Source organism: Pithys albifrons, chromosome 3 (genome assembly GCF_047495875.1).
Source record: "Pithys albifrons albifrons isolate INPA30051 chromosome 3, PitAlb_v1, whole genome shotgun sequence".
Taxonomy (NCBI): Eukaryota; Metazoa; Chordata; class Aves; order Passeriformes; family Thamnophilidae; genus Pithys; species Pithys albifrons.
Genome location: NC_092460.1, coordinates 49,224,824 through 49,250,710, shown reverse-complemented (window position 1 = coordinate 49,250,710; position 25,887 = coordinate 49,224,824). Strand labels below are relative to the sequence as shown.

Sequence of the window (25,887 nt, the reverse complement as noted above, 5' to 3'; positions counted from 1 at the left end):
CCGGTGCCGTTGCCATGGCGACCGCCGCGTGTCTCGACCGCCGCCGTGTCTCGACCACCAACGCGGTCCCTCCCGCTCGCCGCCCGTCGCGATGGAGGCGCTGGTGACCGCGGGCGGAGTGCCGGCGGCGGGCAGGCCGGCCCGGTACAGCGTGGGCACCCGGGAGCTGCTCAGAGGTAACGACGGAGCGGGGCAGGACCGGCCGCTCGGCCCCCCCGTGCCCCGCGAACCGCCGGGGCCCGCCCGCCCTTCCTCGACTACAAGTAGAGCGTCCCAGGGCGGTCCGGGGTTCGGGCAGGCCCGTCGCTGGTGTCGCCGCCCCGCCTGGGGTCTCCGTAACCCGCTTGTTCCCCATCGGGTTCGGGTCGTGACGGGGGTGGCCCCGGGACGGGTTCCCCTCCCCGGCACCGCTGCATCTTCACCCACGCGTCGTGTTTTTCAGCGATGATGGAGGAGCTGAAGCTGACGCATTCCCAGAGGCGATACCTGATGGACTATGTGAAACGTGAGTGGGGCCCGCGGGCTCCCCCGCCCGCTGCTATGCTATGGTGAAGAGACAAGGACGGCAGTACACAGCCTGCTTGGATACGCAAGTGCTTTGAAACAGCAGCACGGCAGCTGCTGACAGGCTAGATGTAAGGGGCGAGGGGTTCCTAAAGGTCATCCGGGAAACAAGGAACAACGGTGTGACTTGACACACACCAACATCCAGGAGGAGGCATCTGTGGCTCCTGGAGTCTTCCTTTGCTTGTGATGCTACAGTAGTTTAACAGGCAGATCTTCTGCTGGCAGTCGGCCAGAATCATCTATCCATAGTCCCTTCAGTCTCATTTGCTGTTCTGTTTGGTTTGTTCCCCAGGAGGAAAAGCCCTGCCCTTCCACTGGCCCCCTACATCCAGCAAACAGTCCATGCCTGCTCCCTCCCCCCCAGCCTGTCAGCTACGCAGGCTTCCAGCTAGACCACATCTCCGACCTGCCAAGGTCTGCCAGGCAGGAGATGCCTACACTCGAGAGAAATTCAAACCACAGCCCACACGTAAGTCAGCAAACGTCACTAATAAATACACGGTGACGCCTGGACCCTCTCTTCCCCTTCTGTGCATCCCCTGCCTGCAGTCTCAGCAGTGGCAAGGTGTACCTGAATTGCTCCACATCCTCATGCTTTCAGTCTTCAGAGATGCTTTAGAAACGGATCTCTGACCTGCACAGCCCTTGAGTGGGAATGAAGCACTAATTAACTTTGTAGCACGTAAATGTGAATCAAACCTCAGTTTGATTGGCTCTGTCCACCTGTGTGGTGCTTGCACAGTTCAGTCATGGGGTGGACTGACATTAATGTAACACTTCCTCTGGCACCATTAGCAGGGAAGTGGTGTGGTCAGGCTCCTTCCTGAGGGAACAGGCTGATAATAAATTTCTTTCCCTTGGCATTCACAGGAGATTTGGAAAAGGAGAAGCAAAGACTTCAAAACATCTTAGCAACAGGGAAGAATGAGGTGGAGGACATGAAGCAGGTGCTGGTTCAGAGAAAGGAAGAGGACATGCCTGAGCCTGACCGATTTGAAGAATGTATGTGTTTACATTCCCTGGAGGGAGGGAGGCAGGCAGGAAGCCTGGGAAGGCAGCTCCCTCTGAGGGCTGGAGTGGCAGGCTGCATTGACAGTAACATGAAGCCCATTGCAGAAGGAGGCACAAAGCCCAGTTTCCAAGAGAAAGGACTTGCTGCTGTGCTGCTGTGATCCAGCTGTCCTTGCAGAGGTTTTCTGGCAGATTCGAGCTCCCTGTGCTGCTTGCACGAAATGAACTCTGCTGGCAGGGGAGTACCCTAGGGATGTGCAGGGTGACCTGGGCAGCAAGCCCAGGTACTGTTGATCCTTTCCCCAGCAAGCATAACTCAATATAGACTAGGCCACTTGCCAGCCTGACTATGGTTTGGGCTGTTTCACTCCAGGATCACAGCAGTTACACTAGCAAAGCTTAAATGTGGAGCCAAATTTTAAGCAGTGAAAGACTTTAGCCTGCAGAGTGTTCTGGGATAGCAGAACCCTGACTAATACTTCTCTGTGCTTGAATCTTCAATGTGTGTGTATACCCCAGCCAGCCCCTCGCTAGCCAGGGCAGCACAAAGATGGGCAACACCAGAATAACATGGTTCCTGCTCCAGGGTGGCAGTAGCTGGTGTCACACATGCTTGCTGTCCTCCAAAACTTGTCACAAGTTGAGTGTTGTCCTTGGCTCATCTGAAGCAGGATGTGGACCAGCTGGCTGCAGGTCTGTGCTGCAAAACAGCAGCAAAGTTCTGTGCCTAGTCCTGGGAGCAGAGATGGCTGAGGTAACTGGGTAATGTGTGTCAACTAATGAACCTCAACAGCAGGTTCTGTCTCCATCCATAGCCTGATTAAATTACCCACAAGCAGAGAATTGTCTGTACAAAGAAAACCAGAAACCTACCACTCCTGGAAGCTGGGGAGCAGTAAGAAGTTGGGCAGAGGGACATTTCCCATTGTGGAAGGAACTACTGGGGTATTGTTATGACATGTACAAAATGAGTGTTACAGCGGACATACAGTAGACATACCCCTGGCGGGACTGCTGTTGAAGCAGAGCTAGGAAATTGGGCATTCAGAACTAGACAAATATGTTTTCTTGCTTTTTGGTTGCGTCCTGTTTCCACAGTTCTTTCTCTTATCCATCAGTGGTAAATGAAATTCAGGAGAGAAGGGACTTCCTGGCACAGATGGAAGCTCTAGGAGAGGGCAAGGAGTATCAAGGGATTGTCCTCACTGAAATCTCACAGGTATGCAAAGGCCCTGGCTGTACAGTACATGGAGGGAATGCCTTGTGTCAAAGACCATAAAGCAGAGTCTCCTCCAATATCTGAGCAGGGAAGGGGGCAGAGAGCTGTTTCCCCTCATGGCACAGCTCAGGTGTGAATTTAGGGAATGGTGAGTAGAGTTTTTTCAGTCTTTCTTTCTATCTCTGCATGTAACTCAATCAGGGAAATAGAACTTTTGTTCCTGAAACTGCCAAAAAGAAGAAAAAAAAAAGCTGCTGGCTTTCTCCCTGCTCAACCTTTCCTCTTTGTACTTTGCAGAAAATGCATGAGATGGAGATCATTGACAAGAAGAGAAGTGAGGAAATTCGAAAGATCATGACAAAAGACTTCCCTGGTGGAAAAAAGTCTGATCTGCAGGACTAGGTCAAGGACAAAACACAAGTGCAATTTGTTCCCACCTCTTCTTCCCAGACATCAGTCTCAAGGACTAGTCTGTTCCCAAAGAGGGGGAAGCACCATCTGTTGCCTATCAGGCAGGACCAATTTGTACATAGACAACAACAGAAGTTGTTGTAAAATCCTACCACACACCAGATCCCTTCTTGCTCAATAATATTAAAGACATGAAAACACGTGGCAACCAAAACATGAAAAAGCAGAGCCTCATTTGCCCGTGCAATGCCTCAGAGTACAGCAATACACCCAAAGAAATGTGATTCCTTCCCATCTGCCCAGAGGTGGAGGTTTCTTGTGACAGCATGATACTAACGCACATACTGCCCCCCACACCTACAGCCTGCTTGCTCCTGTCCCTCCCAACTCAGGGAATGGCTCAGTGAACAGCTTGCTGGGAGAAGGCAGGGAGGAAGATGCAGCTCTCTGGCCTTGAGCAAGCACAAGGAACTCCCCCCCACTTGGGTGTTGCTGCAGGTCAGTGTGTATGCAAACCTCTGGCAGCAGCTGAAGTGGGCAGGAGCTCAGGAGCACAGCTGTGCTGAGCAGGGTGGGATGATTTCAGACCAGCACCTGCTGCTCCTTGCTGTGGGTTTGCTGTGTTTTTTTGGTTCCTGAAATCATGGTATGCACAATAGCCATTGGCTTCCCACAGAGCCTGAAAATGGCTGTTTGCTAACCTCATACATACTTGCACCTCTGTCCTCCAACAGGCATGATGCCCTGCTTTTCCTGTGCAAATCCCAACAAAAAGTCCAGTTCCTGATTTCCTTAAGATCCTATCCTCTGCTTCTTAGCAATTTTCTCGTCAGCCACTCACCAAAGCCAGGCAGCATGCCCTGTCCTCGGGACAACATGACTGCACAAAGGAATCAGAAACCTAAGCCATGATCACTTTTTAAATCCAATGTTTCTTTTATTTCTGTTCAGGTGAATGGAAGTCACAGAGTTAGTACAGTATAATTTACAAATCAATCTGACCGGGCTTGGGGCCAAGGGGTGTCAGGCTGCAGTGATCCCAATGGCCTTTTGGCAACAGTGACATGACAGCAGGTTCTAAATAGGTTTGTTTCTCCTTGGAGAACAGTTGTGTTTTGGGATCTCCCCTCCTTTATCACTGCTTCTCATCAGCCTGCGGGGGTGGGTGAGATGGTATCGCCAGCGCAGGGCTGAGCTGGACAACTCCCAGCCACGGGGGCCATGCTGGGATTGAGGAGGGGCTCGGGTCCCTCTGGTCTTGGGAAATGAGGATCCCTTTCCAGAATGCTATGCCAGCCACCTTGCAAGGCACTGCTCTGAAAGCATTTTGGCTAAAGCCTGTTGGGGTTTTTACAAGGGACTGCAGCAGATGGCTCAGGACTGGTTATGTCTAATTTGCTAATGAGAAGGCATGATGAACAGCTGAGCAACCAAACACCCATGAAACTAATTCTGGCTGATCCAACAATTCAATAAATAATTCTTGCCTTGGAAGAGAAGGCAGGAAACAAAAATGGAAGGAAGAAGGGATGGTTGGAAGAATACTGCCCCCCATGTCATCCTCCAATGTACACATACACACACACAAATAAAATAAGGGGTTTAAAGTTTTAGAATGTGTTTGAATTCAGCTAGTAAAGGAGTTGTAAAAAGTAACCAGCCAACACCTGCATACTTTTAAAGTATACACAGATGAAGTTGGGTTAAGGTCAGTTGTGGCCATGCCTTTCTCCCCAGCCACTCAAGGGTGGCACTGGTGAGTAGGGACACAAGTCTAGTGGCCCTTGCCAGCACTGAGTCAGTTTTGAGCTTTTCTGTCCTTGCCCAGAGAAGGAGACGTTCCTCCCTTCCCAGGAAGGCAGCAGAGTTTAGCAGCAGTGGGAGTCCTGAGTAGGGCACGTGCGCTACGTCCCAGCAGCTGTACAAGGTTCCCTTGGGTCCTCTCAGCCTTGTGACGGAGCCCACCCAGCCCTGGCACTCGAGGGAGGGGACAGCTCAAAATAAATAGGGCACCAGTTATTTTTTTGGCTATGGCTCTAGAGCCTTGTGATGTGGAAGTGTTTTCCTAACCTTTTAGTTTAGGCGACTAAAACCCAAAGAATCCTGATTCTAATGTCAGAGTTTTCTCCTGAAGTTAAAAATGGGACAGAAAGGGCACAAGAGTGGGCGCGCATGGAGGGACAGGGAGGCCCAGTCCCCTCCTGGCAGAAGTAAGAGGCACGTGGAACTGTCACAGTTAGAGCAGGAGAAAGGACAGGGTGCAGTTAGTGCAAGTTTTCCCACAAACATGAAACTCCTTGGCTTGCTTCTCAGTTAAGGACAGGAACACACAATGGAGTAACGTATCTGAGAAGCAAATCCATCTTCTCCCCACCTTGTTAGCAAGGCCTCACAGAGGGGACAGCAATGCTCCTCTGCAGCCTCGGGAGCGGAGCACTTTGGTCAGACTCCTCCACTCTAGACTGGGGGCTGGTGTCTCCCTGGGGCAGCAGCTCCAGTGCCTGGGGAGGGAGCAGGGGGAGAGGCGAACCAGTTGCAGGGAGGTCAGGGCCATCTGGCAAGCACTTGCCTTCCACTGCTGGTGTTCCCCTGCTCTAGCTTTTTTCCTTTGGTGACTTGCTCTTGGAGTCATGCTTGTTGCTCAGCAGCTTAAGCACCTTCATGGGCTTGAATTTGCCTTTCTTCTTACTCTCAGCCTCGGTCTCCCTGTGAAATTCTGGGATTGCAAAGGGAGGTTGTTACTGTGGGGTGTCAAAGGTGGTACAGACATGCATGACAACAGAGGCAAGGGTGAGAGCCATGAATCAAAGCCATCCACTGTATGCACACTTCTTTCTCTGATAAAAAGGGTACAGCACAACTGTGCCCCAAACTTTAACGGCCCTACAGGAAATTCTGCCCAGTCTACTCAGAATAGTTTAAATCTCTCCTGCTCACAATTTCTCAAATGGCTCGTGCTGCCCCTTGCTGGGATCAGCAGTGAAAACATCACCCCAAAACTCTTCCCAGCTATTTCTTACCTTTTCTTTTAATCATGGCTTCCAACATTTTATCCTCCTCCTCTTCTCTGAAAGAAAGAATGGGAAAGAGGTCAGCAATTCAGCCCTGGAAACAGCTGCTGTATTGTTTAAGGCTAGAGACACTTCTACTTAGAAGCCACAGAGGGGCAGATCCATCACTGCCTTGTGAGCAATTGCTATCAGCAGGATAAATTCTACATGCTGCACTTACTGTCCTGTCTTTCCCACACAAGGCATTCAAAAAGACAAGGACTGGGAAGCTAGGGAAAGACATCAGCAACATGGACATCTTGGGACACCCCCACAAGTCGCGCATATGGTGCTGAGTCAGATGGGCTATGCTTTTCCCTTCTTCCCCAACCCACCCCACTCTTCACTCACCTCTGCCGGTCCTCGTCCAGGCAATTCACAATGGCATTCCTCTGCTCAATGATGGTCACCAGCTCCTGCATCAGCACCTTCTCCCTCCCTCGATCCTCGTCAGTCCAGTCCTTCTCTACCCACCCAAATCCCAAAAAAGGTCAGGTAATTATGTGGCTGAAGGAGCAATGAAATTCAGAGATTCAGGGCAGAAATCCCCAGCATGATCCCCTCTACCCTGTCATGTGGCAGGGCCAGTTGGGCTGGCAGTGCTGGGGGGAAGAAGCCTGCATGTGGCATCCCATGGGGTCAAAAGGAGCATGTCCCTGCACAAGCTGGGGCACACAATGAGATGGGACAGTGGCTCTAGAGCCAGCTGATCACACTGGTATCCCTACAGATCTGTCTCTCTCCACTTGAGACCCTCGTGGACAGAGGGGAGGTGATGCCAGGGGAGAAATGATCCTTGTAGGTCCCTTATGACTCTGAAAAAAGGGATAACCATGCTGAGAGTGGTGGTTTACCTGGCTTGTTGAGGAGGCATCGCAGTTCATATTCCACATCTGACTGCCGCTGCTCCAGGTTCTGCTGTTTGAAGCTGCAAGGGAAGAGGGAACTGTCTGGAACCATTGCAAGGCTCCGGAGAGGAAGAACATCATCCTAAAGTATAGGGTGAGCTTGAAAAGAGCCATCAAGATGCTGATCTTGTCCTGTATAGCCAGGGAACCAAGCACCAGCAAGGACCTGCCCTGGCTGCTCAAGGCTTTCCTGGAGGAGATATTGCAGGGGCTCTGGTGACTTGCTGTGGATCAATTGAGTGTATTTGGACAGATTTGTCTGCTTGCCTTTCTCCCTCCCTTCTCTAGGCAAGGAGGCCCTGTCAGGCTCTGCCCTGGAAGCACCACTTCAGGAGGGCTGAGAAAGGGCTCCTTCAAAGCACGTCAGTGCCTCTCCACACACTTGCCCACACTTACATGTAGATGAGCTCTGACTCGTGGCGCACTAGCATGTGCTTCTCATGGATGAGTTTGAACCAGTCCACAAGCAGGCTGTCCTCAGGGTTGTCTGCCAAAAAAGGGACATTTCAGAGCCATTCCCAGCCAGGAGAGGGGCACTGGGCTAGAGCCAACCCAACTTTAGCCTGTTCCTGAGCCCCAGAGAGAACTGTTCTTTTCTCCCACCTGCTTTCATTCTAGGGGCATCTCCATGTTCAGGATATGGTTGTAACCAGTCTTGGAGTCTGGCATATCCGTTGTTGCTCTTCCAACCCCAGCATCAGCAGGGAGGAAGTCACTGCTACTATCTCCTTGGCTGGAGAGAGGGCAGTCCTAAGGTCTTTCCTGCCCCACACCCACAGACAGCCCACCTCACATACCATTCTCAGCACTGCGAAGCTTTTCCTCCAAGGCCACCCCACGGTGCTCCAGCTGGTCCAGCTGGTGCTCGATGGCATCCATCTCCCCATAAATGTCTTCCTCAGGGATGTACTGATCTGTCTGCACCTGCCAAACCATAAATCAGAGACTTCCGTTACCACCAACCTCCAGGTTCCAGGGATAACCCAAAGGCTGGTCAACACTAACAGGGCCAGGGGAACAAGAGAATATTCCACCTAAGTGTGGATCTGAAATCCCCACCCCACTCTGGAGCAAAGGGAGATCATGGTGCTATCATGAACAGGGTCAAGCCTATACACCAACCTCCTCAGTCACAGCCACCTACTGCAATCCCTGCCCAGACATGCATCAGCAAGGTGCATATATACTGCTATGGCCCTGGGGGATAGCACAGAGCTGGCTTTTCCCCTCTCTGCTCCTGAGGGCCATTTTACCTTGCGTTTGATCAGTGGGAAGCCATGACCTGGTGCAGGAGGACGCACTGGCTTGGAGCCCTTGGGAGGTTTCTTTGCTGAGGGAGAGGCGGCAGGTGATGGCTTCCGGTTGAAGGGGTTCTCTTTGCAGGAAGACTAGAGAGGGGGGACAAAAAGAGATACAACTAGGAAACAGAGTGGATATAGCATCCCAACAGCTGTGAATGAGCAGATAGAGTTTATCCTGCCCCACATCCTTCTAAAGGAGGAACTCTCTCATCTTCACCAGTAGGCAAGCCATGGGGCAAAAAAACAGCTGTGCATCTGTTTGGCATCAGTTCCCCAACTTCTCTCCAACAAGCAAGCTGAATTATTTTCCTTCACAGTTCCCTTCCTATTTGCTCTGATGACATGACATTCTGCCTCATCTCTAGCATGTGGGGCAGGCAGAGCACAAGTAGAGCCACCATTTAACAAACGCACCTGAAATCTTGTTTTCAGGAGGTCACACATCAAACCTGCCAAATAGGCAAGCCTGGAATCACGATCTCCCTGTGACCAAGTAATAGACTGTGAAGAAAAGCCCCCTGATCTAGATGGGAGGAAGGTCACCATCTCACCTTCAGCTGTGGTTTGGGTGAGGAGGGTGTCTTGGGGCTTCCAGCACCCCCATCTGAAGCCAAGAGGATGGGTGTAGGGCTAGCCCCAGCTGGAGGCTTGGGTGGCAGCCGGTTGGGGCTGGTCTTTAAGCTGCCAGTGGAGACGCTCCTGCTGGTATTCAGGGTGCTGGGCTGCATCTCCCCACTGAAGCTGGCCAGCTCGCTGGAGGAGGAGAAGGAGGAGTTGGTGGAGAGGCTGGCTGGGGCAGCAGGGCTTTCGCTGGAAGAGACACTGGCCAGTGGCGTATCAGTGCTAGAGGTCTTAGCAGCTGTCGGCGTGTGGACAGTGGGCTCAGAGGAGCTTTTGGGCACTAAGGCCTCATCAGTGTCTCCCAGCACCTTGGCTGAACTCTCAGAGTTGATGCTCTCGAGGCTGAGGGCTGGAGATGGGGTGGAGGAGGATGGCTCAGAGTGTGACAGCCTGGAGATGGGGTGGTGGGCTGCAAAGCAAAGGGAGAGCTCAGGGAGAAATGAAGGGACAGCCAGAAGGCAAGGGGAGGGTGGTATACACCAGAGACAGGGGTCAGCACAAAGGTCTTGCCTACAAGTGCTGTGCTTCAGTGGGTAGAGAGGACATGGCTAGTGTAAGTTTTAACACAACCATCACTGCATAAATGCCGGGCCTGCCAGTGATGTTGAGGTGTCTGGGAAGGGGAAGCCTCCAAGAGGATGCCTCCAAGGGGACACACGGGTTGTGGAGGACAGATAAGGGGGAAGCTTACCTAATGGGGAAGCACTGGGGGCTCGTGGAGCTGGCCGCTTCTTTGTCTTTGGGCTGCTGGTGGGAGTGATGCCATACCAGGGGTGGAGAGGCTTAGCAGCAGCCTCACTCTGCTCCTGCTCAGGTGTGTTCTTTTGGGTACTGGCACTCTCCTCTTCCTCCTCATCCTCCTCCTCAAAGGGGTTGTAAGGTCTAGGCTCTGGGGCATCAGACTTGCTCTCCTCATTCCTGGTTTTTCCCACCTCCTCCCCATCCTCTTCCTCTGAAGTCCTACTCAGAGTCTCATGGCTGTTGCCTGGGGGAGGAGGGGGAGCTGGCTTCTTCTTGGGCTCTGCTTGCACTAAGGCCATCCATGGTGGGTCCTTGGCTTTTCCAGCAGCTCCACCACTGGTAGAAGAGAAAGAGAAATCAAGGTAGAAGGGAGCAGAGAGAAGCTGGGATGGCAAGGCACTGGAGAGGGACTTAGTTTTTGGGGGAAAGGACAGATGAAACAGGATGTCTCCCATGCAGAAGCAGCTTTCTCATCCAAAGAGTCTTCCCTGGACACAGTGTCTTGCTCTGCATGGGGAAACATATATATATGGCCAGACTTCGCGAATGAAGATTTGGGCAGGACTCTCCCCACACGGGTGTGCCCTTCCAACCTGCACAGTGGATTTTTAGGTGAGGCACAGCGTGCGCAGAACTGTTCCCACCATTTAAGTCCTAAGGTCCATCTGCCACGGCCGAGCGAGCTTGGACAGTGACAGTGAAGTCCTCAGGACTATCTACAGCATCCAGTACTAACCAGGGCTGACCCTGGTTTGCATCCGAGATCTGACAGGATGGGATGGCAGGGACGCATTGAACTGCCAGGGGACGGTCCCCACTGAGACTCAAACTCAGGTCCTTGGGATTCAGAGGCCGGAGTGCTCTCCCTTACACCACGGGACTGCCCCACATGGGCAAATGTATAGGCCTGAGGGAAGCACAGCCTGCCTGACTTGCCTGCTGGACCCAGTGTTTTGGTTTCTGAATATTACTGCCTCCCTCTGCTAAGCAGTGGAAAAGATCTGCTAAGCAGTGGAAAATGCTGAGCTTTATGGGCACAGTTGGTCTCTCTTCACTGATACCATTCCTACACACAGCTCTGCTCCTCAGGCTTTGGCCAGAGGGGGAGATGAGATCAGATACCTGCCCTTTGAGGCATGTTCCCCACCAACATGCAGAGGGCTGTTAATCAGAGACTTCCAGGGATGCACTCCTCTTTGCTAACTCCTGTGGCTCAGTCCTCGCTGCTGGTCCTCTGGGGGCACAGCCCATGTCACAGCTCAGTGAATCTGCTGGTCAGGAAAGTGGGCACCACTTGCTGCACACAGGCAGCTCTTTGACCATTATGAGTGCAGGGTGCTTGTGCAACCTCGGTCCCAGTGGCAGGCAGGAACAAATCAAAAGCAGTGAGCTTCTGGGTAAGAGCCCAGGTGGTGTAAAGGTTGCAGCCAGGCACTCACAATGACCCTGCACTGGACCTTTCCCAGGACAAACTCTCCACAAAGCAGACAAGTATCCCCTTCTCAGCATTCACAAGTAAGACGATTTCAGAAGGCACTTGGCTATCTGCATGTGCCACAGAAATCCCTTTCCGAAGCCCTCAAACACTTTACAAACCCTAAGAGACAAAGGGTCTGTGAGGTGTGGACAAACACTGTTAACTTGACCATGTCAGGTGGCACCATTTAGGAAAGGGACCTGTTCAAAACCTACGTCTTCCTAAACGTAGGGGCTGATGGAGGTGGTAAAGAGAACCTCAGCTGTGCTGTTCCCATAATGCCACTTTGCTATGGAGTTTTCAGGTGATCTCCAAAAAGAACATACCGATCCGAGGAGCATGGTCTTCCTCGAGGTTTTGGGACAGGTGGACTGGGTTCAGGTACCCGACCTAGAAAGACACAGGGTCAGACTGTCACAACAACAAAAGGACATGAAGAGGTTAAATCAATACAAGGCCCCTCTGACTTATCTTCCCGTATGAGGGTGGATATTCCCACTCTCTGAAGACCTCATGGTATTTCTCCCACAGTTGGTGCAGCCAGCTAACCCCCAAACATTTCCCTTTGCCTTTTTCTCCCCACCTCACCCTGAGTACTGCACAGGGAGAACTTATGTGACCCTCTATGTCCACACCTGCAAACTGCTCTAGCACTGTCACCTTCCCTCCACACAGGCCAAAAACTCTGTAGAATTCTGGAGAAATACAAGGGAACAGGCAGGCATGAAAGCTAGCACTGCTCTCCCCACTATGGGGATGGCTGGCAATGGCTGGCAGTTGAAGGCTTGGTGTCTGAGCCTGAGATTTATTCAGAGGCACAAGAGTGTTGTGCTGCAGAGAAGGAATGAAACTCATCCAACCTGCAGCCAACCACCTCAGCTGCTGGGGATGTGGAGGGTAACCCCTGCCACCACTGTGCCCTCTTACCGTTTACTATGCCAGGTCCACACTCGCTGCTCTCGCCTTGGAGAGTGGACCTGGGCCGGGGGACAGGGTGAGAGGTTGGAGGGGAGAGGGCTGAGGCATCGGTGGCCTTCCTTGGGGCAGGGGTGGGACGTGAGTCTCTGAGCCGTCCATCCAGTGAGCTGGCTTTGTCCTGGGTGAGTACCGTGGGCTTGCTGGGAAGGGGAGGTCTGGGAGGAGTTTGGGAGATGGGCGCCCCACTGCCAGCAGGAGCAGGGGGCATCGCTGTCTCTGCTTTGCTGGGTGTGCTGTCCTTCTCTGCTGGACCAGCCAGGCCCCCTGCAGGCATGTGGGTCTCTGCCATGCTCTCCAGGGAGTCGCCGTCATCCTTCCCCACCTCTGCTTCTGCAGGGAGGGCATCCTCTCTCATGCTGTCAGCCCCAGACTCCATTCTTAGCTCTGGTGACTGTCTGTCTGGGCTGGGCCTCCTCTCTGCCTTCCCACTCATGGCCAATTTACCACGATGCTGTGTGCAGACAAATGTCCCCGCTTCTGGCCCGGGCTTGTATGACCCTGGGAGCAGTGTGCTGGAGCACTCCTTACACCTGCCAATGAGAAGACAGTCCCATGAGATGGGGGTTACCATCCTGCCCCTCGCAGGAGGCAATGCACTTGGGAGATCCTTACAGGGACATCGAGTTAGTTCCCATCCTGGCTACTAGATCCTAGCATGGTCTTGTGGAAGTCATTTGGGAAAGAAGAGGGACAGAGAAATGTCACCATGCCACTGTATGAACCCAGAGGGAGTTCACAACTCAAATACTCCATGCATTTGGGTTCCTCCTTCAGCTCAGAAAGGATTTAATAGATGTGGAAGGGCAACAGTTGGTATTGGAATAGGGCATGGTTTCCAGACTTGGAAGGGGGAGAAGGATCAACCACTCACAGACATGAAACAGAGAGTATGAACTGGAATTAGGGAGCAGCTGGTTCAGAACTGGTACAGGGAGGCTACAGGTTCCCTTGCAGAGGCTAAGGGTCCAAGTGGGTTAAAGAACCATCAGACACATTTGTTTGTAAAACAAAAGCTCCCAAACCCCGATTAGTAAATAAAATTACATGATTTCCAGCTCAGGAAATTCCTACACTGGAGGCTTCAAGAGTAGTCAGGAGAAACAGCATACAAGCATGGCCCAGTCTCATGCTCACCCTCACTAATGCTGACCATGGCACTCAACAGGGCCACAGCATTTGGCTCTAAGGACAGGGGAATTAAGCAGTAGGGCCGTTCATACACTCTGCCTGCCTGCTGAAATTGGACTAATAGCTTCCCTGTCCTTTGCTGTCTACCACATCTCCTTGGATCATCCACTCTTTCCCCACTGAGACTCTGAATGCTTCCTAATGAAGCCCTCCAGGCAAAAGTGTAATACACAGCACTAGCAACCAAGTCAGCCCTTTTCCACCTGGGAAGGAAGGTGGATAGCATACATGAAAGACAGCCAAGGGCAAGGGGCTGATCAAGCACTCCCATGAAAACCAAGCTTGTTCCTTCTTGTCTGAATACCTGATGCTTGCAGCTGCTGGCTGCCCTACACTGCAAGCAGATAGTTTTGGTGAGGAATTCTGCTCTGGGCATCCAGTTGACTGGGATTTCCTTTGAAATGGAGAGCAGAAGTGTGAGGACACAGAGGCTCCAGAGAGAAGGGGTATGATGAAATTAAGAGGTGGCAAGTTCGGACAAGGGGAGAAAGTGGTTTGCTTTGGACTTATCTCTATCAGCCCACAGGAGACACCGCCAAAGGACATTCAAAACCACACAGCAACCATGAACTAACACAGGGAAAAAAAAAACAGAAAAAAGACAAGAAAAGCATAAGGAAGCAAAACGTTTGAGATAAAATTACAGGGATGTCACTGCACAGTCTGAAGGGCCATGAACTATGCCATGACAGATATGGTACCTCTCCTATCCCTGGCCCATGAGGGTAGTGGGAATGTTGCACCTACATCCCAAAACTCTTCCTTTGGCTCCAGCTGCAGATGGGAAGCTTGATGGGCCCAAGCTTAGCTTCCCTGCTGCGATGCTGTTTCTATGGCTCATCCCCAACTGGCTTAGGCAGGTGAATGAGGCCTCCTATATCTTCCCAGTGGCTAAATATTTCTGTCCTGAGATGACAGCCCTTGTTCTGTGACCCATGGGAGAGACCTCATCCCTTCATCATCAGAGCAGGGAATGCAAAGAAAAATGATTTCACAGGTGCTGCAGGTAATGACCTGCACTCAGGGAGTAACCACAGAGCTGCTGACATCTAAACCCTCATTCCTCAGTTTCTTAACAATCTGCAGCTCAGCACCACCCAGGCAGCATGGAAGCCTGTATATCCAGTTAAGGATGTGGAGTGTAGGTGGAAGGAGGTCTGTAGGATGATGTCATGACTTAGACCTCACTGGAAGGTGAAGAGGGATGGTCCTGGGTAGGCAGATGGTAAAGTGACAAGGGAGAAGGTAAAGTGACAAGGGTGTTTATGTGACAAGGGAGAAGCTCAAAAGGCTGGGATTCCAGTGAGAAAGCACAAGTCAGCAAGGGAGGCAGAGAATAGCAGAAGAATGGAGCACAGGACTGGACACAAGGGGTTAGTCAGACCTCTGGGACAAGGGGCTGGCAGGCAAATGGAACATCTTCAGTATCATTTCAAGCACTGTTGTTGATGCTCCACATTGCCCAAGGATGCAGACACACAAAGACGGGGTGCAGCTGACCACAGACCTGCAGTTTGCTGTGGAGAGTGGCCACCCTACCAGGCCTGGCCATGACATACCTAAAGCACTGGCGGTGGTAGAGCTTGCCCTCGGCCAGGTAGCGCTGGACCAGGTGGACGTGCTGCTGGCAGGCTGCACAGGTACTGCTGGGCGTGGTGCGCTGGGACCGCTCCGGTGGGTCCAAAGGGGCATCATCCTGAGGCACAACACACAGGGAGCTCAGGATGCAGTCCCCCAAGCTGCTCCCCAGACCACAGATCCTCAAGAGCAGCTGCTCCCCAGACCACAGATCCTCAAGAGCAGCTGCTCCCCATGCAAGGGCCATTGCTGAGGGCTGGTGGCATAGTTCAGGGGCTGACCTCAGGGGCTGACAATGCACAACTGCCCCTGAGTCCAGGCACAGGCAGGCTGCCTCTTCCCAAATTAGAAGGGGCCAATCCAAAAGGTGCCTTGCCTCCATCTATGGCTGAAGGGCTGTGGAAGGGATTAATCTATATTCCAGGCAGCATGGCCCTGCAACACACTGAAAAATGTCCCATCCTGGACATCTGCTAAAACCTGAAATAAAAGGTGTCTTTTTTGCTCTTCTTGTCCCACATTCCTGCTCTTTCCTTATCTATGGGGTTATCCTTATATAGGAAGGAGAGTCCTTGTGCCCTGTGTGGCTCTAGGAACCAATTCAGCACCAATCTGCCCAACTTCTTGCCTGCCAAGGACAAATTACTGTCCATAGACTTCTAGACAGAAACCACTCTCCCAGCTGGGTGCCCCAAGGAACCAAAATGCCACACCCCAAAATACACAGGCAGCCCCCTGCGAAGATCCATTGCACTGTGACAGGCTCTCTCCTGTCTCCTCTCTCGGAGTGCAGGGAGCACCACTGTCTCAGGCTGGCTTTGAATCAAGTAATCAGGTACCTGTGGTGCTGAAGGACTCTCAACCGCAGCCACGGTCTTCTTGTGGGACAGGAGAGAAGGCAAGGAGGCAGCTGTTGGGTGCTTCATAGGCGGAGGGACGCTGGCTGGAGGCAGAAAGGAAGGAGGATCAGGCACTGGGAGCAGCAGTGACTCACACCACCCAAGTGGGGGAAGGGAGGGGAAAACAAAATCATCCAGCCTTGTGACATAAGACAGGACTAGCCATTTCCAACACTTAAGTGCCTATTTTAAGTGGGAGATGAACACAATCTAATAATGGGTCAGTTGTGAGGCTGCCAGAGCGCCTGGCCCTGCTGTGGATCCCCTTCAGTGGCCTGGGGATATCAGCCTCTGACTGCGATTTTATTTAGTCATCAAATACTACTTGGCGTCCTTGTAATTGACTCCCTAAGCAATGCTTAAAGCCCAGAGCATCTGGGGTAGCTGCTGATTATTGTTGTGACCCACTGGGCCACAGGGCTTCCAGGCTGTCAGCAGCTCTGTGAAGCATTTCTTGCTGTCAGGGGTGGAACTCACACCAGTCCCCAGCGGGATGTCCTGCCTGAGAGACCAGCACCCCTGGGGAAGTATTTGCAAGTGGAACAGATTTATCTGATGTTGTGGCTACAGAGCAGAACAGAGGAGACCTGGAGCCCTTTGTAAGCTCAGGTTGCAGTTGTAGGGACAGATGAACTGATCTGAAACACTCCACTCCCTCTGTCCTCCAGTCACTTTACACATACCAATGTGAAAAATTAGCTGCAGCAGGCAGGCTCCCATCTGGCTTTCTACCATTTTAGTGGGCTAGAGCAGATCATAAAGGAGTCTGGTGAGCACCAGAAGTGGTGGCCCAACACAAGCGGCAGGAATGCAGCACAGAGGGAGGAGAAAGGCGTTCCTCTTTCCACAGCCTGAGCTATTACATCACTCTCCACCTCTTGTGAAACCTCGCACTAATGAACTCCCTCTTCCAGGCCTTGCTCAGGTGCACCAGCAAGATGCAGGAGAGGTAGGTACTACCTGCTTCTCTCCCCTTCCCCACAAACAGATGCAGCTCATGCAGCTCCCAGTTGCCATAGGAAGGAGGAAGCACAAAGTAACACTGTATTTCCTGTACTCAAATGGGGGTAAACTGGAAGCCAGAAGGGTGGGAGGACACTCACCTTGGCTGGGGTTGTTGAAATGGTTGTAATACTGAGACACATAAGTCATGATGCTGAGGCAGTCGGGGACTTTCATGGAGACCATATCATTGGGATCTAGCAGGGCTGGGATGCCCAGCTCCCGCTCTGCCAATTCAAAGGCCTGGAGGAACAGCAAAGAGGCATTAAGGAGAGAAAATTAACACTTTTTGGAAAGAAACAAAGAAATCAAGTTGGAAGCACCCTGGGGAAAGTTAAGTAGAAAGCCTATGGCATCCCTGACAGACAGAGATTCCCAGACATGCCATCTGACTACAAAGGTAGCATCAGAAGTAAGGTTCCTTTCAAGTTTTCATTGAAAAAAAATGCCAGTGTTTCTTCAACCCATTAGAAAGACACACCACCAGTGCCCTGACACAAAAGCCTGGCAGAGCCTTGGCTGGCAGCCTTGTGAAAGGCTGAGAGTTGGCAGACACTTCCAGCAATACAGCCAAACACCAGCTCCACCAAGCAGTGTCCTCAGCCACCCCAAAGAAACACTGACTCTGTCCATCCTTTCATGCTCTGAGGTGCCACATCTTCCTCTCCCACTAACAGCCATCCAGCAACCTGCCATGCACAAGTCACTTCAGTACTTTTCTGTGTCTCAGCAAGCAGAAACAAGGACATTGTGATAAGAAGTACACAGAGAAGGTAAGCCAGGAGGAGATCAGAGTTGTTGGACCACTGAATGGTGAAGTACCAAGTGCACAGTGAAGACTTAAGGTGCCTCATCTCTGGGGCATGAGATACTGCACAGAGTGTGGAATCTAAAGAAAATGGAGAAATAAAGTGGATATTTGCAGTAACTAGGGGTCTAAAAATGCCCCCTGTTGACACCCTGCTCTACTCAGCCTAGCTTTAAGATGGCTCTCTGGGATGAGCCTTGCTGAACACATGGCTGTAAGCAGCCGAGAGCAAGGAGAGACCCCACCTTATAGAACAAGATACCTATTGTGTAGGTTTTGAATGAAAAAAGATAGCTGCTAATGGCTGAAAGGGGACAACTGGCCTACGAAACGACATGTCAGGACACAACTGCAAAGTCCTAATCCTGTAAATCCAAATCACAGAATCATAGCATGCCCAAAGTTGGAAGAGACCTTGGAGATCACCTAGTCCAACCCCCTGCTAATGCAGGTTCACCTAGAGCAGGTTGCACAGGGTCATGCCCAGGCAGGTTTTGAATATCTTCAGACTAAGAGACTCCACTTCCTCTCTGGGTAGCCTAGTCCAGCTCTGTCACCCTTACAGAATAAAAAACTTTTCATTTTATTCAGATTGGACTTCCTGATGGAACTTTCAGTTTGGCCACATTGCCCCATCATTGAGCACCTCTTTTCTGAGTCTGGCCTTATCCTCTTGACACCTGCCCTTAGGATATTTGTATGTAGCTCAATTCACCATGGGAAAGTGATGGGCCACGTCTCTTCACAGACTATCAGATGGAGCCTGCAGTAATTAGGTCTTTCATTAAAAAAAGCAGGGTTATTGCTGCTCTGTCCTACCACTAGCCCCTGGGTTGGGCACCTTCCCGTTCCACACTGCCTTCTTCTGTTAATGGCTCTAGCTGTCCCAAGCAGCAGGGGAACATTGTAGACCAGGGTCCAGCATGACCTTCCTCTCTGCTTATGCCTGAAATAAAACTAGCTTCCTGCTTCCATTGCCTCCAAGTCTGGAACAACTGAGGTCAAGATGATGTTGCACCATTTAAATCTTCACTTGAGATGTTGTCTCAGCAACTGTTAGGGTAACCAGTACAGGCTGGATGTTGGTGTTTCAGATTCCCTTGTTTCCAGAGAAGATCCTTTCTGAAAGCTGTTACTTACAAACAGATGTTTCTTACACTCTCACCACAGTCACAAAATGCTCTCACACTACATGACCTCCCTCAAGTCATTCTCACATCCCTTCTTCCTTCTGTTGCAGAACAGGGACTTACCAAGCGGTTATTCTCATAGATGTCATCTTTGGAGAGAGAATCAAAGTCTCTGAAATGAGAAAGCACAAAAAAGCCACGTGAGGTACAGAGGAAAAGTGTCCCTATGCCATCACATGCAGGTTCCCAGGACAGCCAACCTTACAACAACTCAACACATAAGACCCTAAATAAACCAAACCTTGGCAACACAGACTTCAGGTTGCAAAGAGACACAGAAATCAAAGGGAAATTGCAATTAGAAAAAGAAAGCAAGTCCCAAATGGGTGGTGACCAGGAAATTAAAATGTCATTCTTGTCCCTGATTTCCCACTTCTGCCCTTGAGATCAAAGGCTGCAGAAATACCAGGATCATGTTTCAATTAGCACCACACACTGCTGCACCAAAGGGTGCACAACATCACCCCAAACTTGCCCTTCCAAGGCCACTGACACAACGGCAGGAGGATGGGAATATAGATCCCTTACCTCGAGATAAAGAGCCACATTCAATGTATCTGTCCCTCCTGCAACAGTCCTTAGGCAAACCTCCTGCACCAACTCAAGGGATTTGAAGTCACTCCAGAATTTGTGGTGACACAGAAGATCTTAAACTGTACTTCTGTCCTGGTTTTCCCCTCAGATTTGCAGTGCACAGCAAACTATCCTCAGCTGCAGTCTTTAGAGCTGAACTCAAGGTGCTCAGGGCACACAGGGGAACCTCAGCAGTTCCAACCCAGGCACGTTGTGGCCCTTCACTTGCACCCCTGGATCCCTTTAGGGGATCAAGTTAGCCAAAGGGACTGATTAGCTGCCTTCACCAGAGCAGCAGAGGGAGAGAATTAAAGCAGGCTTTCAGTAGAGGGGGAGCAATACAGGAAGGAGTTAGTTATGCCTTTTGAATGTGCATGTGGGTATAATGTGTGAAAACAGCATCACGCTGAACTGCTTACAGGCCCTTCCTGCCAAGGGTATCAGCTTTGTTACCATAAAAAATCCCTCATGCAGCAGCTTGGTGTGCCTGCAAGCTGGATTCACAGGGGAGAACACAGTCTAGAGAGGTTTAGGTTCAAGTGAAGACACCCTAATGGCCCACACAGAAGTGCCAAAGCTTGGGAGACCAACCCAGAAAGACAATTCAAATTAGAGGTGGGGAGTGTGTCCCCCACACCAAAGCTGGCATGCAGGCACTGGGCAAGATGGGCAATCCTCAGCCATGCACCCATGGAGATGGGCTACAGGAACCTCTCTTCCTCTATCTCCCTCTGGATTTTACTGCCTTTTCCTGTAACACTGATGCAACCCATCTCAGCATGACATGGCAGGGCAACCAGCCCCTTCTCAAAGCCCCTCATGCAGCTTTCCCAAAGCTGCAGAGGAAGTCTGTGACAAGCTCAGGAGGATTTTCCCAGCTGCCAGCACCACCATAATATTACACTTCCTCCCTTCAAAAGCAAGAGGTGGCTGGTGCTGTTTCCTCATAGATAAATGAAGCTGCAGCCACTCACTGCTGTGGGAACAAACACAGCAGACATGCAGAAGATGGGCTGGATGTTCAGCTCTGCCACCTTTCTGAAAGCTGATGTGAATACATGTACAGAGCTCCGCCTGCTCAAAATACCACAATTTTTCCTTTTCTTAGTGCTGGCAAGCAAAGACTTCAGCTGCAGCCTTTGCTTTGATGTGAAAACTACTGCCTTTTTCATACTTATAACTAGTCTCCACTGGGAGATGTCTTGTCCCTGAGTCTTTGTTTTGTTTTTGCCTGGAGAATGCCTTTAACTTTGCTGTATTTTTTTTGTTCCTTTTAAAAAAAATGCCAGCTTGGAACACAGGAGAAGCAATGACAGCCAAGTTATACATCACCTGACCTCTAAACATTCATGACCTTCATTTTAAATGCCCCTACTTTCAGGATATGGGAGTGGTGTAGCTGGAAATTTGAAGACTCCTTAGTAGACTGGGCTGGGAGAGTATTTTCTGACAGAAAAAACATCATGTCCACTCCACTCTCCCCCAGCAAACCTAAGCTGTTTTAGTAAACCAAGGCAAATCCATCAGGGAAAGCAGATGCCAGCAGAGAGGACATGAAGCTCAAGAGGTAGAGAGGGGCTACCAAGCAGCAAGGCATTAGATTTTTTTCCACTTGGATTGCAGACTCTCAGCTTTACCCCAGATGCGGAAGTCCATCAGCACAAGGCCCCAGGGATCAGTTTATTCAGTTCCTCTCTGCTGTGTTTTCCAGCTCCCTCTCTGAACAAGCCAAGCAAGACCACGCTGACCTGCATCCCTCCTGACATGAGCACTCCCATATGCCACTTGTCACGTGGCATTCCTGTGGCTCAGGCACATTCCCTGTACCACTGTGCAAAGAGTGTGGCCTCGGGAGCGTGGCCTCTCAAGCACAGGGGAAAGTTACCCCAGATACATCCTTTTCCTCTCTATAAACTGCATCCTCTGCAGAGAGGTCAGAACTTGCCATCCCACAGTTCTGTGACATGTGGCTGCATATCACATTATTTCCTTGTCCTGATCTTCGCAGTCTTTCATTCAGCCCTGCTCAGGCTCCTCTCCTGACAACACACCAGTCCAAGGGATCAGAGGTAAGAACAGGCAAGACTCTGGCTATCCCAACTGAACAACTGTCTTGACTCAGCAAACCTCAGCGTCATACCATATCCTGGAGTAATATTTCCATGCAAATAACATCCCAGGCACTTACCTAATTAGATACATGCAGAGCCACTAAGCACACTGGGGTTTAGGGCAGCTGCCAGGGAACACAGCATACCCAGGGAAGGTGGAAGGGTGTGCCATACAGCTAAAACCAGAGCAAATTCCTGGATTCCTCAAATATAAATCATGAGCACTTTGAAGGCAGTGCCACATAATAAGCCATTCAGCTTTCCAGGTCTTGTCGGGGAAATGCAGGCAGTACATGAGAAGAAACAAATAAGATTTGTGATCCTGCCTGTAACCGAACCCTCGGCTCTAGGAACACAAAACTGTGTTTCTAAAGCAGCTCTCATCTCCTGTTTTCCTCAAGCTTCCATCTCTTCCAGCTCTCAAAAAGGCATGTGCCATGCACTTTTGTGAATGCCAAGATCCTCGCCTGAGCTCCAGGGAGGCTATACAGCTTGGGACACTGAAAGATGCTCTTTGCTTTACTAAGCTGCAGCAAATGCCTTGTAAACATTAATTTCATGCTTCAGATTTCTAGAGCATTGAGCAAACAAACTCATTAATCCCCAGAGTCCACTGTCAAGTTGGTCTGGATGTTTCCAGCTTAACTGACAAGTCAAAGGGAGAGATTTAATGTCTCATCTCGAGATCACACAGCCAGCAGCACAGTCAGAGGCTAAATCCAGGTTTCCCATTTCCCTGACTGGGACAGGGAGGCAATGAAGTTCAAAAGGGGTGTGTACAACAGTGGAGTAGAGTGAGGGATTTTCCTCTTCATAGTTCAACACACAGGTCCCACAGGTGTGCACCTCAGCCTTGCTGGTCACTTCAAGACACCTTTAACTGGATTCAGTGTACACTGAGCACTTCCAGTCTATCTCTTTCAAAAAATCCCAAACCCATATTCTTTCCAAGAGCTCTGTGGGAGCTACTCCAAAGCTCTTCAGGGCAGCATCCCTCTGATGCCATCTGCCTTATCCCAAGGTGACTGTTCAAGTGAGGGATCATGTGGAAAACAACTGTCCTCAGTCTAACTTACTCACATGGCCTTTCATGGCAACCTCTTTATCAGTCTGTCCCCTGACAGCACAGCAGCACAATGGGGGCTCATCCAGGCAAGGTCAGACAATCAGGACAGGCCAACGGCCGCCACAGATGGATAAGGCCAGGGGATCACGGGTGGCAGAGGAGTGGTGGCACACAGGTAGAGAAAAGAGCTTCAGCTCAGCTCTTATATGGATGAGCCTATTCCTCCTCTCTGCAACCCCAGGGGAAGCCAGTAGCGAGCAGGGAAGCAGCTGCATACAGAGGAACTCCAGCCTTTGGGGAGCAGTGCAGCTGTCTCATGCAGGCCAGGAGAGCCCTGCACAAAGGAAGACCACACTAGGTCAGAAACACACTCATAGATCCCTGCCAAGTCCCATTACCGGGCTGACTGAAAACCACTTTAGAAGAAAAGAATGGAAACTACTTTTGCTCTGCCGTCAGGAGATTTACTGCCTCTGATCCAATCTTCCTACTTCCAAATCGGGACAGGCTGAAGAAGCTGGAATCAGATGAAATGATACTGTTCTCCCAACGGCAGTCTGAAAATCCTTCTACAACATGCCATGTCCTTGTAAGGCCCTGTAAGGCCCTCTACAATTCAGCTCGTGCAGAGGACCTGTGAAGCATGTAGTTAGGACATCTGCCAGGAGCAGATTTAAGCCCACTCACAATGACAGAGCAGTGGCTGCTGCTTAATAGGATGGTAAATATGGTTAATGGGAAACCATCGGGTGGTTTTAGTGGTGTTTATCCTAAGCTTTTGCTGAACCTCTGCTTTTCAGTTCCCAGTTACTGTGCCACTTGCAAAAACCAATAATAATTGCAATTGTTCCTGTTGTTAATTTGCATCTTCCCCTCCAGCGGCCTTGCAACTGGAAGCATTTTCAGAGTCTCTCTTCTAGCTGGTCAGAGTGAGCCATACCATCTGGGAGCTGTTGGGACACAAGACCACACAGCTCTCTCAAGACCCAGAGGGATGCAAAGACATCGTGTGTCTCAGCTCTCAGCAGTTCCAGAACATCATGCTGAGGGTTTTGTGGCAGCCACCTGAAACACAGCAGGCAGGAGTTTGTTTTCTAGCCTACCTCTTCAGCTTCTGCATGTAAGGACACGGGCCTGTTTTACCCTCTCACAGACACTGCAGCTCCACAGTGAAGTCACAGTCGACCCTCTGCCTGACAGAGGTTGCTGTCATGGCAAAACGTCGTCCCAGGGCCAGCTCAGAAAAGAAAATCTGGTCAATTTGGGCAACCTAAGAGGAAGAACTGCCAGTCCCAGAGCAGAACGTGACAGGGAACGCATCACTTGTGTTGGCTTTGCCAGCAGGCAAAGGAACATGCCAGAGGCACAGTGAGGTGGGGCACAGCGAGTCTACCTGCACTGCAAGGGCTACCAAGGATTAGAGCAGATGGGAGCCGGATTCCCAGCACTGCCGGGGCACACAGGGTTACAGCGGCAGGTCGGGGCAGATTCCTTCCAGCAGCTAAGCCAGTTTCTCCAGCCTGACACTGTGCCCCGAGGCAATCCCAAACTCACTGTCTGCCTCTTGAAACTCACATTCTCCCTCTGAGACACCCAAGCTGGGGGAGGCTAGTGAGGCTCGATCAACCTACTGGCATTTACCACCTCCTGCTTTCACTGCAACATCCACAGAAAACCAGCTGGAAGCAAATGCCAGCAGCAACCCGGTCCAGGTCTCTACAACTTCCAGGGTGGCTCTCTGGCAGCTGGGAATGTCTCTGTGCCAGGCAGGCCTCTGGTCCTCAAGAAATGTGAATGCCCACATCCCTGCTCCCAGATGCCAACACCATGCCTCCTCCCTGGCAGGCACAGCTCTCGGATGTATAGATCTAGCCCACTTCCATGCTCTCCTTGGCCTTAAATCACATGACTTCTGCTAACCCTGACGTTCATAGGTCTGCAGGACCAGGTCAGAAGATCGTTTGTTGAAACACAGAATGACGGAACGGTTTGGATTGGAAGGGACATGCAAGATCACCCCGTTCCAACCTCCCTGCCATGGGCAAGGCCACTTTCCACCAGGCCCGGCTGCTCAGAGCCCCATCCAGCCTTGAGCACTTCCTGAGAGCATGGCATCCTTCATTCCCAGTACCCAATTATTTCAGAAGGCGCCTGAGCCACGGCTGTGCTTTCTGCCCCTGGGCCCCTCACGTCCGTGCCTAGAGAGACTCTATCCCTCCCTGCCAGCCAGCCTGGAGCAGTTTCCCACTGCGTCTCCAGCCTCCCCAGCGCCCTGTGAGCCCTCTGCAGCCCCCGAGACGGTAGCAAAGAGGCACTGGCGGCCCAGACGCTCCCGAAACGGGAGTCCCGGCGCCCCTGCCCCCCAGACCCCCGAGCGTCCCCCATCCCCAGGCGGGAGCCGGGGCCTCGCGGCGCCCCGTCGGGAGCGGCGGGCAAGGCGCGGCCTGCAACTCACAGGAGGTCAGGGCGGTGGCGGTGGAGGATGGCGCAGAAGGCCAGCCCGTCGCGGAAGGAGGAGCTGAGGTCGCGGATGTCCACGCCGCGGTAGCCCTCGCACTGCCGGCGGCACCAGGCTTGCAGGGCGCCCCGCGGACCCGACATCGGCGCGGCCGCTCCCAGCGCCGCCACCACCGCCTGGCCCGGGCGGGGCGGGGCCGCCGGGGGCGGGGCCGGGGAGGGGCCTGGCGGGGGCCGGACACGAGGCCGCGCCGGCTTCCCGGGAGTTCGGGTTCCCGGGAGCAGGGCGGGATGTGGCAGAGAGCACCCGCTCCACGGCTCTCCCCAGCTCGGGGAGGACTGAATCCCAGAAGCAGCCCGGATAAATGTTTCAGCCTTTTTTTTACACTCAGTCTCAGAAGGCGGGTGAGGACTGCAGGCAGTAACTGGAAAACCCACCAGGCAACCTCATCTCTGGATCCTCCTCAGGCTTAGACATAGGCTGATCCCCGCCCCTCAACAGTCCTAAGGGCATAAGCCATGGCAGTGGAGTACGTGGGGGACGTAGGTGGTTCCCAGGGTGGGCTCAGGACCAGCGAGAGCTTTGAAGATAAGGACACTTGAAGTCACAGCCAGCGCTTCACAGGAAGCCCTGGAAAACGCAGAGGAAGAGTGCGATACAATCTCAGGAACCCACGACAGCGAGGCGATGGATTGTCACGAGAGCTGGCACACTCAGTGCAATGGTTTGA

General features: G+C 51.7%; 2 protein-coding genes across 3 annotated transcripts; one reads left to right on the top strand and one right to left on the bottom strand.

Annotated features, from left to right (window-relative positions):
* Positions 1 to 4,133, top strand: C3H22orf23 (chromosome 3 C22orf23 homolog). The gene is made up of 6 exons (XM_071551756.1): positions 1 to 176; positions 443 to 505; positions 860 to 1,036; positions 1,438 to 1,569; positions 2,697 to 2,797; positions 3,095 to 4,133. The coding sequence occupies exons 1-6, from the start codon at positions 92 to 94 to the stop codon at positions 3,197 to 3,199; spliced, it is 663 nt and encodes a 220-aa protein (XP_071407857.1). The 5' UTR covers positions 1 to 91; the 3' UTR covers positions 3,200 to 4,133.
* On the bottom strand, positions 4,121 to 25,347 carry MICALL1 (MICAL like 1). Of its 2 annotated transcripts, none has more exons than XM_071551754.1 (16): positions 25,155 to 25,347; positions 19,013 to 19,061; positions 17,053 to 17,194; positions 15,890 to 15,993; positions 15,032 to 15,168; positions 12,234 to 12,814; positions 11,633 to 11,696; positions 9,780 to 10,165; positions 9,019 to 9,497; positions 8,420 to 8,554; positions 7,964 to 8,090; positions 7,563 to 7,653; positions 7,113 to 7,186; positions 6,610 to 6,724; positions 6,229 to 6,275; positions 4,121 to 5,924 (listed from the first exon to the last, which is right to left on the bottom strand). In XM_071551754.1, exons 1-16 carry the CDS (start codon positions 25,298 to 25,300, stop codon positions 5,803 to 5,805), a joined length of 2,799 nt encoding a protein of 932 aa, XP_071407855.1. In that variant the 5' UTR covers positions 25,301 to 25,347; the 3' UTR covers positions 4,121 to 5,802. The 2 variants fall into 2 exon arrangements, with proteins under 2 accessions (XP_071407855.1, XP_071407856.1); XM_071551755.1 differs by lacking the exon at positions 25,155 to 25,347 and adding an exon at positions 19,478 to 19,512.
* Positions 25,348 to 25,887: the final 540 nt, after the last annotated feature.

Bases quoted from the DNA above. Each gene is read 5' to 3' on its own strand.
- C3H22orf23 (XM_071551756.1), top strand. From the start codon at position 92: ATGGAGGCGCTGGTGACCGCGGGCGGAGTGCCGGCGGCGGGCAGGCCG. The intron at 177-442 runs GTAACGACGGAG...CGTGTTTTTCAG, and splicing joins CACCCGGGAGCTGCTCAGAG to CGATGATGGAGGAGCTGAAG. The intron at 1,570-2,696 runs GTATGTGTTTAC...CTTATCCATCAG, and splicing joins GCCTGACCGATTTGAAGAAT to TGGTAAATGAAATTCAGGAG.
- MICALL1 (XM_071551754.1), bottom strand. From the start codon at position 25,300: ATGTCGGGTCCGCGGGGCGCCCTGCAAGCCTGGTGCCGCCGGCAGTGC. The intron at 19,062-25,154 runs GTGAGTTGCAGG...TTCTCATTTCAG, and splicing joins CGCCACCGCCCTGACCTCCT to AGACTTTGATTCTCTCTCCA. The intron at 12,815-15,031 runs GTATGTCATGGC...TCTCATTGGCAG, and splicing joins TACCACCGCCAGTGCTTTAG to GTGTAAGGAGTGCTCCAGCA.